The 13,276-nt window shown below is 37.7% G+C and overlaps 1 protein-coding gene across 1 annotated transcript in view; it reads left to right on the forward strand.

The window, feature by feature from the left end:
- Positions 1-3,294: 3,294 nt before the first annotated feature.
- The window catches only part of LOC127673878 (vomeronasal type-2 receptor 116-like), a 44,762-nt gene continuing 34,780 nt past the window's right edge, over positions 3,295-13,276 (forward strand). The window contains exons 1-2 of the mRNA XM_052169625.1: positions 3,295-3,503; positions 12,720-13,011. Of these exons, the coding sequence (XP_052025585.1) occupies positions 3,295-3,503; positions 12,720-13,011 (501 nt within the window). The remainder of the gene's footprint in view (positions 3,504-12,719; positions 13,012-13,276) is intronic.

Genomic DNA, 13,276 nt, shown 5'->3' on the forward strand with positions numbered 1-13,276 from the left:
GGACCTATGAAGGCTCATTGCTCCAAGATAGGGAGTGCCAGGTCAGGGAAGCAGGAGTGAGTGGGTTAGTGATCAGGGGGAGGGGGAATAAAAAAGGGGGTTTTAGGAGGAGAAATAAGGAAAGGGAATAACATTTGAAATATAAATAAAGAAAATATCCAAGAAAAAAGAAAAAAGAGAGAGGAGAGTGAAACAGAACAAAACAAGATAGAAAAGGAATTTTGAAAGCAATCTAGAGGCTGGACATGCAAGCCAGTAGGAAGAAAAGAATACCAAGATAGAACAAAGAATTCAGAGTCATACCACCTTCTAGTGTTAGGGTTACACAAATCATCAAGATAATAGCCATAACATATAAGCAGAGAACCTGGCTGAGACCCATTCAAGTCCCCCCCCCCCCTCTTTTGCCATGCAAGTCTCTGTGTGGTTTCTCAACACCCAGGCAATGTCAGGATTGGGTTTAGCTCAAGGTAAACCAAATGTTGGTTGGCCACTCAAAAAAGTTTGTTACCAACTGGCCTCAGCACATTTTACAGGCTGGAGAGAGTAGGTGGAGGATTTTGTAGCTTGTATTTTGTCCAGGTTTAGTTTCTGTGGTCTGTAGAGGACCTTTTTCCCACAGAGATACTATAACACAGGGTGAAGGGTCTAAGCCTGTACCTGCTTGATTTTCACATTTATTGACTTGTGTGGAAATTGTCCACAATAATACAGCAATATGATCAATTTGCAGAGACCAAAATGTTTTTCCTGTATTCAGCATGGATTATTTACAGAACTCCTTGGCCAACAGCTCAATAAAGTGTAACCAGTTCCCAACACAAAAGCCTTGCTTGCTCTAAAGGATGGCCACTTCAGACTGTCCTCCCTCTGTAGGAGTGGTCAGTAGGATCACCTACATAGTTCCCTGAAAGTTTCCAGTGCACTATATTCCACAACTAACCTATTAATGCTCCGTAATTCCAGCTCTTTCTCCCTGTATTATATTCTCTCCCTACATCCCCCTCCAAATGATCTTTACCACTTCTTTTCCTATTAACTTCAGTCTACCCTGAGATTCTATTCTATTCCCCCTTTACACAATGAGGCATGTCATGTGTTCCCACTAAATCTTTTCTCCTTACATAACCTTTCTGGGTCTGTGGAGTGTAGCTATGTTGAAGTTTTCCAAAGAACTAATATTGAATCATCAAGGAATATATACAATCGCTGTCATTCTAGGTCTGAGTTACCTCATTTAGGATGAGTTTTTTTTCTAGTTGCATTCATTAGCCTGTTGTCATTCCTTCATTTCATATTGTCATATTTTTAGTGGTTGGGTTACACCATTTTGTAAAAGTATCACATTTTCTTTATCCTTTAGCTATGGGAAATCTAAGTTATTTTTAGGTTCTGACTACTATAAATAAAGTTGCTATGAACATAGTTGAGTATGTGTCCTTGTTCTTTGATGACTGGCGTACCTTTTGCATATATGCCCAAGACAGGTATAGCTGGATCTTCAGGTAGATGGGTTCCCAGTTTCCTGAGGAATGATGATATTGATTTCTCTCCCTATTGACTGTACTAGTTTGGACTCCTACAATAAGTAGATGGGTGGCACACTTGCTCTATATTCTAATATGAGCAATGATTATATCATTGATTTTTAACTATTCTTACATGTATGACATAAAATAAAGTATTTTTCATTTGCATATCCATAATGGCTTATAATGATGAACATTTCTTTGTCTCTCAGACTTTGGGATTGTCCGTTGAGAATTCTTGTCCCCTCCTGTCTCTCTTGCCTCTTACTCTCTTGTCTCTCTCTTTTGTCTCCTGCCCTCTTGAGCTCTTCCCTTCCCCCCTCTCTCTATGTGGTCATGGCCAGCCTCTACTTTTCTACTCTCTCCTTCTCTCTACCTTTCTCTGTCTCTGCTCTTCTCTTAACTCCCCTCCCCATGCCCTAAATAAACTCTATTCTATACTATACTATAATGTGTGTGGTCCCTCAGGGGGAAGAGATGCCTTGACACGGGCCCACTGAGGCACCCCCTACCTCCATACCTCCCTCACACCTCTTTCTCTTTTTATAATCACAGCACCTTAGTTGTTGTTGAGGATCACTCAATGTGGATTCCCTCTGGAGGGAGAGATGCTACAGCTCTGGTCATAGGTAGCTGTGTTGCTTATAATATCACTGTCCATTATGCATAACAGGTATTACTTTTGGTATGCATTGGGAAGACAGATTTAAAGCTTGACTATTTGTTTTCTGGAAATTCCTAAGATTTCATTCCATGTTCTGCTTTGTGTGATACATTCTAAGAGTTTAGAAAGTGTTAGAATAAAGGTCATGGGGATCATCTTTGGGGACTTCTGTGGATTAAATATACTTGGCTTAGGCTAAGGTAATGAGGCAGCTCCTGATAACTCCTGGTTGGCTGCCCATGACAGGTGTTTTTTTTTTTTTTTTTTTTTTTTTTTTTTTTTTTTTTTACTGGAATTGAGTTGTTTTGGATGCTTTTAGTTCTGGGAAACAGAAACTTAGGCATAGTCTCCCAAATTGACAGTTTGCAGCCTGTTATGGAGTCATCCTGGCTTTAGTTAACTCAGTCCTTTCAACGGAGGACATGAATTTTGCAGTGAAATTAAGTAAATAGTTTGGAAATGAGCAATGCTGCAGGACTATTGACTTTCCAACATGCAAAATTAGATGACTGTTTTGGATGCACACATCATATTGTTCTTCAGATATAAATGTATCATAGAAGAAATTTCTGAGACACTTACAGTCAATAGGGAGAACACAGTCCACTGACTGTTTTTAGTTTGAAAGGGCATGGGCCACTTATTTCGTTTGTGTGTGAATGGCATGAGCATTTTCAGGGTTTCTCTTACCATGGAAATCTCTGGCGTAGAATATTTTCATGAGCTGAAATTGTTTTCCTAGGAAAAGTATCAGGACTCAAACTTGGTCCAAACACCCCAACTGGGATATTGATCCCGGAGATCTTTCTGTCTGTTTTCTTGGCAGAAACCACAGTGCCTGGGGATACAGAGGACAATCTAAAACATATTTTCCAATTTGTTTTTAGGCAGAGCACAGGGCATCAGATGCAGAGCCTGAGGGAAGAGTTTCAGAATTATCAATGACAGTGATGTAAGAACATGAGGTAAATAGTGAGACAATTACACTCACTAAAAAAGTTAGAAGCACACGATTTTATAAATACTTGAGTTGAATATAGACCTGATGAACATCATTAGATATGTATCCACTATGACAGGACCTATACATATATTAATAAGATGTTCTGGATTTTTATTTTGGTGATCTTGTATAATCCTAATACTGTGTGTGCCGTTACTAACAGTAACTGCTATACAACAATCAAGCAAGATTTTCATGTTAAAGGAGATGTGAATATTGGTGCATTTTTCTCTCTTCATATTTACTACACAGGCAACAAGGTTCCTGATATAAAGGACCCATACTATTTCAAGGATATTCACTTACAGTAAGTACAATTATTCATTTTTTAAAGATTCATTTATTATATGTGAGTACACTGGATCTGTCTTCAGACACTCCTGAAGAGAGCATCAGATCTCATTACGGATGGCTGTGAGCTACCAAGTGGTTACTGGGATTTGAACTCAGGACCTTCAGAAGAGCAGTCAGTGCTCTTAACTGCTGAGCCATCTCAACAGCCCACAATTAATCATTTTTGGCTTCAGATAATTTTTTACTTAAAGGATGTATGGATCAGAACTTCTTCACTCTATCCCCTCTTCTCCCTTCCTCAGAAAGGGTGCTCCCCCACCATACCCCGCCACCTCCAGCCACATCACTTTTCCTTGGGGCATCAACTTTCCAGGGGTTTAAGCACACCCTCTCCCATTGAGGCCAAACAAGGCAGTCCTCTGCTACAAGTGTGCCCTGGACCCCAGAGCACTCCGTGTATGCTTCTTGGTTTTTGGCTTAGTCTCTGGGAGCTCTGAGGGTTTCAGGCTAGTTGACACTGTCATTCTTCCTACAGAGTTTCAATTCCCTTCAGCTCCTTTAGTCCTTCCCCTAACTTCCCCTAGTCCTTCTATATGGGTCCCCAACCTCAATTCAATAGAAGACTATAAGTATGTGCATTTGTCTCAGTCGGTTTCTCATAGAACTTCTCAGAGGACAGCCATGCCAGGAACCTGTCTGCAAGCACAATTTGGCATCAGTAATAGTTTTTGGGTTTGGTATGCAGGTATGAGATGGATCCCATGTTGGGCCAGTCACTGGGTGGCCTTTCTTTCAGTCTCTGCTCCATTTTTTTGTCCCTGAATTTCCTATAGAAAGGAACAAGAAAAAAATCTGGGATAAATTTTTTGAAGATGGGTGAGTAGCCCCCTGCCTCAGCATGGGCAATGTCTATATAATGGAGGTGGTCTCTTCAGGTTCCATCTCCCCACTTGTGGACATTTCAGATAATATTATCTCAACTGAGTCCTGGTAGCTTCTCACATCCCAGGTCTCTTGGACTTTCTAGAAGTTCTCCCATCCCTCTACTCCACACTGCTGCATATTTCTATTCATTCTCCTGGCCCTCTATCTTTCCTGTCTGCTCCATACCTGATCCTGCCCCCTCTCCTGTCCTCCCAGTTTGCTCTCTCCCTCTGCCTTCCCATGATTATTTTGTTCCCCCTTCTAAATGGGATTGAGGTATCAACACCTGGGCTTTCTTTCTTATTAAGCTTCCTACTATCTGTGAATTGTATTGTGGGTATTCTAAACTTTTTGACTAATATTGACTTACCAGTGAGTACATATCATGGATGTCCTTTTGGATCTGACTGGGTTACCTCACTCAGGATCATATTTTCTAGTTTTACCCATTTGGCTGCAAAATTCATAATGTCCTCATTTTTGAAAGCTGAATATTATTCCATTGTGTAATACTACATTACAAACATGGCTGCTCTGAACATAGTGGAATACTTGTCATTTCAGTAGGGTGGAATATCTTTTGGTTATTATATTCACAGGATTATAGCAGCATCTTCACATAAAAGTATTCCCATTTTCTGAGGAACTTCCAGGTTGTTTCCAGAATGGTTGTACCAGTTTGTACATGGTAGAAAAAAGGAACATGGAGGAGTATTTCTCTTTCTCCACATCCTTGTCAGTGAACAGTTGCTTCAGTTTTTGATCTTATCTATTCTGACTGGTGTAAGGTGAAATCTCAGGGTCTTTTTGACTTGCATTTCCCTGATGACTAAGGATGTTGAAGATTTCTTTAAGTACTTCTAGGCCACTTGAGATTCCTTTGTTGAGAATTTTTATTTAGCTCTGTACCCATTTTTCATTGGGTTATTGGTTTTTTGGAGTATAACTTCTTGGGTTCTTTATGTATTTTGGATATTAGCCCTCTATCAGATGTAGAGTTAGTGAAGATCTTTTCCTAATTTCTAAGTTGCCATTTTGTCCTACTGACAGTATCCTGTGATAAGTCATTCTAATATCCAATAAAATAGACTTTCAACCAAAATTACCAAAATAGGTGGGGAAGGACCCTTCATATTCATCAAAGGAACAATCCACCAAGATGAAATCTCAATTCTGAACCTAAATGCCCCAAATGCACGGACACCCACATTCATAAAAGAAACTTTACTGAAGCTCACAACACATATTGGGCCTTACACAATAAGAGCTGCAGATGTCTGCATCCCAGTCTCACCAAAGGACAGGTTATTGAACCAGAAACTAAACAGAGACAAAATGAAACTCATAGAAGTTATGAACCAAATGAATTTAACAGATATATACAGAATATTTCACAGTAAACAAAAGAATATACCTTTTTCTTAGCATGTCATGGTACCTTCTCCAAAACTGGCCATTTAATTGGACAGAAAAGAAGCCTCAACAAATATAAGAAGATTGAAATCATTAAATGAATCCTATCATATCACCACAAACTAAGGCTAAACTTCAGTAATAACAGAAAGCCCATATACTCTTGGAAACTAAACAACTCTCTACTCAACGATAACTTGGTCAGGGAAGAAATAAAGAAAGAAATTAAAGACTTTCTAGGATTGAATGAAAATAAAAACACAGCATATACAAACTTATGGGACACAACGAAAGCACTGCTAAGAGGAAAATTCATAGCACTAAGTGTCTTTATAAAGAAATTTCAGAGATCCTACAGTAGCAAATTAACCGTATACCAGACAACTCTAGAACAAAAAGAAGAAAACACATCCAGATATAGACTGTAGGAAATAATCAAACTTCAGGAAATAAATCAAACAATTAGAATCAAAGAGAATGATATAAAGAATCAACAAAACCAAAGTTGGTTCGTTGAGAAAAATCAACAAGATAGATAAACCCTTAGCCCAACTAACTAAAGGGCAGAGAGACAGTACCTAAGTCAACAAAATCAGAAATGAAAAGGGAGACAATTGTTGAATTTTAAAAATCATCAAAAAGCTTATACTCCACAAAACTGTTTAGGTGTTTGTGTGTGTGTTTGTGTGTGCGTTTGTGTATTTCATTTTCTATTTCACTGTGTTATTATTTTTACTGTTTCATTTTAGAAACAAGTCCTCTCTGACTTTTTATAGCCCTGACAGTCCTGGACCTTACTATGTAGATCAATCAACTCAAAGGTATCCATCTCCTTCTGCCTCCTGTGCTGGGATTATAAGCATGTTCTACCATTTCCAACTAAATGTTTTACTCTCTCTCTTTCTCTCTCTCTCTCTTTCTTTCTCTCTCTCTCTACATATATATTTGTACAACATATATATATATATATATATATATATATATATATATATATATATGTGTGTGTGTGTGTGTGTGTGTGTGTGTGTACAACATATATAATGAAAGAAAAGAGAGGATTATATATGTTATAATATAATATATTATATTAATATTATATTATGTAATAATTATATGTAAAATTCTTCCCTTTCTTTCATTATTTTGTACTTCCTTTCTTTTCTTGAGACAGGATTTTCTTGTGTAGGCCTGGTTATCATGAAACTCTCAATTATATTAGGCTACCTTAGTCCTTTGAGTGCTGGGATTAATGGCATGCCCCATAAAATGTCTTCCCTGTTTATCTTGAAATAATGATTTGCTGCTTTTAAATTTTTGCTTGTTTGTATTGTAAAGACAGAGAGAGGAGTAGGGCATAAATTTTGATGGATGGGGATATAAGAGTAAAAATTAAAAATGTTTTGGTTATAAAAGAAAGATATTAAACATGTTCATATACACCTTATAGAAAGTAGAATACAAACTCACTGTAAGGATCCAATGAGTAAGAATCAAATAAAACTGTGTTCAATTTTAAACACAGTTTTTGTTATCATATAGGAATTGTACATGTTTGTGACATACTATGTGTTGTCAAACATGAATCTAAAAAGTGGATGAAATCTCCATTAGAAAGTTTCCATCTCCATCATTGCTTTGTGTTTGGAAGCTTGGAGCCTTTCTTCAGCTTTATTATGAAATATATAGTAATGATGGTACACCATAATGTGTTTGTACACCTTTGTTTATATGCTTAAAGTTGTCAAAATGACACTCACCATTATAAATATATATAGATACATATGCATTTGAATGTATACTATCCAATGGCCAAAACTATTTATTTTTCATTTTTTTCACAATCCTGATGGATGACCTATCTATTAGACATAAATTTTGTTGTATTTTGGCACTTAAAATTATTAATTTTTGAAAAATTTCATCCAAAATATTTTGAGCATATGCATGCACACCAACACATCCTCCTATAATTACTCTCTCTACCCTTACCTCCCTACCCAACTATTTGCATTTCTTTTATTTTTTTCACTTTAGTTCAATTTATGTTCACTAAGTATATTGTAATTGGTGACGTCCCTTGAGTGTTGTTTACCTCAAGAATGAAGAACTGACTATCTTTCTCCCGATAACTATCAAACCTTGACAGCATCTCAGCTGGTGGTGAGATTTTCTGCCCACCTCCTTCTCCATACTGCTATTTTGTCTTCTTTGGCCACACATGGTCCTGCACATCCCTTCATAATCATTGAGTTCAAATGTGCAACTACCCTGTTGTGGACAGAAAATATGTTTTCCTCAAGGTTATCTGCAACCTTTGGACCTTATCTTTTTTTTTTAATTTATTGATATATTTATTTACATTTCAAATGATTTCCGCTTTTCTGGACCCCCACTCCCCGAAAGTCCCATCAGTCGGACCTTATCTTTTTTCTTTTCTTTTCTTTCTTTTTTTTTTTTTTGAGTTCTCTTTAGCTATGATCTCTCAGCCTTGTTGGGAGGGATGTAATGTACAAGCTCTGTTTATGACCAGACACTTTATAGTCTATTACTCTTTGTGTTATGATTACTGATTGCTTTCTTTGTAATTTGCCATCTATTGAAAAAAAAACTTAAAAAAGTTGAGGAATGCAGCTAATCCATTGCTACTGCGATACATCACTGGGAGTTAATTTCATACTGTGTCCATTTAGCAGAATAAGATTATTAAGTTCACTGCTTGGATCTATGATTCATCTAGTCACAGACACTTGGCCATTACAAGCATGTGTTCCATACCATGGAGGGACCCTTATATCAAATTAGACAAAGGTTGTTTCCACATATAGCATGTGCCTATTTTTGTAGCAGAGGGCATATCATACAAGACCATTTATTACTTTATCTCTCATGTATCACAGATTGGTGAGAGTAATGGTTATTTTAATTTTATTTTCCTTGATAGCATGCATACCATCTTTCAGCACAATGAGTCTAACCAGGAAAAATTGAAAGCCCATTTAAGTAGCAAGTCTATTTCTCCATGTTCCATAATTTAAGTCTGTACTATCATGAGAATTGGAGTCTTAAAATCAAGTTTTGCTAGATCTAATTTTGTATATTCTTGATATATATTCTAGGTAATGACTATGAAAGATGTATGGTATTTTGCTTTCTTTTTAATTAATTTAATTACCTCTCAAATGCTGCCCACCTCCTACTCCCCTCACAGAGTCTATCTCCCGCTTCCATTTTCTCTGAAAGAGTGACAATTTCCCCACCCCACCCACCCCACCACACACCCGCCCCACACCCTGCTATCCTCCTTCTTGTTACATCAACTCTCTGTAGAGGTAGATGTATCTTCTTCCCATGAGGCCATACAAAACAGCCCTATTATGTAACATTTTCCACAGTCAGGAAATAGCTTTAGGGACAATCTTCAGTTGTTGGGGTACCCAGACAGAGACTGAGCTGTACATCTGCTACATATGTGATGAGGGCCTTGGTCCAGCCCATATCTGCTGTTTGGTTGGTGGATCAGTCTCTGAGAGCTCTCAGTGGTCCAGGTTAGCTAACTTTGTTGGTCTTCCTATGTGGTTGATAAGACAGCTCTTGACCTGTCTTGTAATAACATGGTGTGAAAACAACTTATTCTCTGAATGATGGAAAATAGCATTTCATTGAGTGTCAGTGTGCTATTCATAAAACAGTTTCTTTAAGGTTATATTTAGTGAATTGTTCTGCAGTTGGTTATAGAAATACGTTTAATTTAGGGTTGCTAAGTTTTCATGAATATGGAGGCTTTCTGATGTTTCTGTTGTTATAGAAGTCCAGAAATAATCCATGAAGATCTGATAAGATGCATGGGGTTATTTTAATCTTGTATCTGTTGAGGTTTGCTTTGTGACCAATTAGATGGTCAATCTTGAAGAAGATTCCATGTGGTGCTGAGAAGAAGGTACATTCTTTTGTGTTTGGGTGAAATGTTCTATAGATATATGCTTTTTGAATCATAACCTCTGTTAATTTTGCTATTTCTCTGTTTAGTTTCTAAACAGAGTTATGTTCACTGATATGTTCATAGGTGAGAGTGGGCAGGCAAATGGATGGAATTAGAAAACATCCAGAATGAGATAACCCTGATACAAAAGGGCAGGTCATGTACTTTCTGAGAAGTGGTTATTAGGCAAAAGTTCAGAAAACCCATACACACCATAGACCTATAGAAGTTAAACAGAAAATAAAGCTGCCATGGATGGCCTCAATGAGAGAGGATTTGACTAATCCTGCAGAGAATTGAAGCCCTTGAGTGGGACTTAAGGGGTAGCAGCAATTGAAGTATAAATAATTTAATGAATAATTTGAAAAATTAAATAATAAAATTTCTCTGAAAACAAAAAATAAAATATTAAAATTAATTGCAAACAATGAGTTAGTATAAAGTGAAACGCGTTTAAGGTGAGTGCAAGTATAAGTGCCTGAGTGAAAGTCTCCCAACACACATGAATGTACTCTTATAATCGAATGATCATATGGAAGGTACAAACAAGAAGATGTGACTCCCTAAATGTTTGGTGGCCAGAGTGCCAGGCTTATGTACTGAAAATAATGTGGGGTCAGGTGATAGGTGCTCTCTTCTTCACAGCAGTGGAAGCAGAGAGATAGAAAGGATCTTAGTGATTTCAAGGCCAGATTGGATTTACATAAGTGTACCATGCCAGTCAGTGCTACATGGTCAGACTCTGTCACAATCAGTCAAGTAATCAGTCAGTCAGTCAATATCTAAACAAATGATTGGGAGATACTGTGTGAAATAATGTGGTTAGTTTTGATCGTGGGTATTATCTTTCACTCACAGTTATTGAGACTCATGAACCTGTACCTTCACAGAGACAGACTCACATTCACATAAGTAAAACAAACAGCTCATAAATACACAAAAAGATAAAATAAATTTGGGTGTGGAGTCATACGAATTAATCCAGCCCTTGAGATGCAGAGGCAGGAAAATCCCCCTTGAGTTCAAGGTCAGCCTGGTAGACAGCACATTTCAAGAAAAAAAAAAGTTTACATCCATTCAGGTGTGGTGGAATTAATTCCAGTACTCAGGAGACAGAGGCATAGAGGTCTCTGAGTTCTAGCCACTCAGTTTGGTTGTGTAAGAGGCAATTCAATGGCGTGGAGTTCATTACAGTTCAGGTTGTGGCGCTCAGAGGCCGTCTTTACAGGGGCAGTTTAACAGAGATAGGTTGCAGAGAGAATAATCTAGAACAGGTGAAGAAAGAACAAGCTAAAAAATGAGATGAATCCAGAAGATAAGAACAGACTGAGAGAATTAGTTTGAGCAGAAGAAGAGCAACTCAGTGAGAAGCCAAGAGAAGTCGGACTGAATCACTCAGCTTGAAGAGGAGTTTGAGCCAGAACAGCTGAGTTGAACTAGGCAATCACTGTTCCTAAAGGACCAGAAAGGCTGAGCTTACTCAGCAGAAAGCCTCAAAGATGATAATTACACCAAAGAAATAAAAGTCACATTTACAGGTAGAGCCTAAAAGGCCAACATCAAGATACCAAGATACATGACGCTTTCTCGGAACCTAATTCTTTATTCATGAACATGTCTTTTTAAATTTTACCACACATAAATGAGAAATAAAGCAACATAATAAGAAATTAGATGCTGAATTTTGTCAAATGCTTTTTCAGCATCCAATGAAATGACCATGTGGTTTTGTTCTTTGAGTTTGTTTATGTAGTGGATTGCATTGAACAACCCTATTAAAAATGGGGTACAGAGTTAAACAAAGAATTCACACCGGAAGAACTTCGGATGGCGGAGAAGCATCTCAAAAAATGCTCAACTTCATTAGTCATTAGGGAAATGCAAATCAAAACAACCCTGAGATTTCATCTTACACCAGTCAGAATGGCTAAGATTAAAAATTCAGGAGACAGCAGGTGTTGGAGAGGGTGTGGAGAAAGAGGAACACTCCTCCACTGCTGGTGGGGCTGCAAATTGGTACAACCACTCTGGAAATCAGTCTGGCGGTTCCTCAGAAAACTGGGCACCTCACTTCCAGAAGATCCTGCTATACCACTCCTGGGCATATACCCAGAGGATTCCCCACCATGTAATAAGGATACATGCTCTACTATGTTCATAGCAGCCCTATTTATAATTGCCAGATGCTGGAAAGAACCCAGGTATCCCTCAACAGAAGAGTGGATACAAAAAATGTGGTATATCTACACAATGGAGTACTATTCAGCCATTAGAAACAATGAATTCATGAAATTCTTAGGCAAATGGATGGAGCTAGAGAACATCATACTAAGTGAGGTAACCCAGACTCAAAAGGTGACTCATGGTATGCACTCACTAATAAGTGGATATTAACCTAGAAAACTGGAATACCCAAAACATAATCCACACATCAAATGAGGTACAAGGAGAAAGCAGGACTGGCCCCTGGTTCTGGAGAGACTCAGTGAAACAGTATTCGGCAAAACCAGAACAGGGAAGTGGGAAGGGGTGGGTGGGAGGACAGGGAAAGAGAAGGGGACTTAAGGGACTTTCGGGGAGTGGGGGGCTAGAAAAGGGGAAATCATTTGAAATGTAAATAAATTATATCGAATAAAAAAAACAAAACAAAAAAAAACAAAAAACAAAAAACAAAAAACAAACAAAAAAATGAAATTAGATTCCCCCAAATCATAATGAATGTTAACACTGTAGATCTTACTTAATCCTATCTACTTAAACTGACAATTCTAATTTTAGCCATTAATGAGAAAAGATTAAAATAATGATTTTGTAGGAACATTGGCATTTGAATCATGAAAAAGTGATAAAACAAAACAGTAAAGATGTATGGTCTATTTCTTCTTCCTGTGTAATTTCATGAAATCTGTGCAGGTATAAATTCAAAAACTACCAGTTTCTTCTGGCCCTGTTATTTGCCATTGAGGAGATCAACAGAAACCCTCATCTTCTACCCAACATAACTTTGGGCTTTGATTTCTATAATGTTCGATTTACTGAAAAATCTATTCTTGAAGGTCCTCTCACTTGGCTCACAATGTTGCCATACGCTGTACCTAATTATAGCTGTAAGAATAAGAGTAAGTCACCTGCTGCCCTCACAGGAACATCATGGTCAACATCTGCTCACATTGGGACACTGTTACAACTCTACAAAATACCTCAGGTAAGGAGTGGTGTGTGGGAACTATGTCTGAAATCCTTTGTTGATGTCATAGGTGTCAGATAATGTAAAATAGGGCACTTGAGTTAGTCTGCTATCAAAGGAAGCTATGAAGGCACATATGTAATTTTAGTACTTGAAATATAAGTGAAGGATAGGAGGATGAGACCATCTAGGTTATTTAAACTGGAGACCTGTCCATAATTTAGCAGGAAAACTCTGTAATGGTGTTGTCTTTAAAACATGATAAAACCATTTTCATATTGAC

The sequence above is a fragment of the Apodemus sylvaticus genome, chromosome 23 (assembly GCF_947179515.1).
Source record: "Apodemus sylvaticus chromosome 23, mApoSyl1.1, whole genome shotgun sequence".
Classification (NCBI taxonomy): domain Eukaryota; kingdom Metazoa; phylum Chordata; class Mammalia; order Rodentia; family Muridae; genus Apodemus; species Apodemus sylvaticus.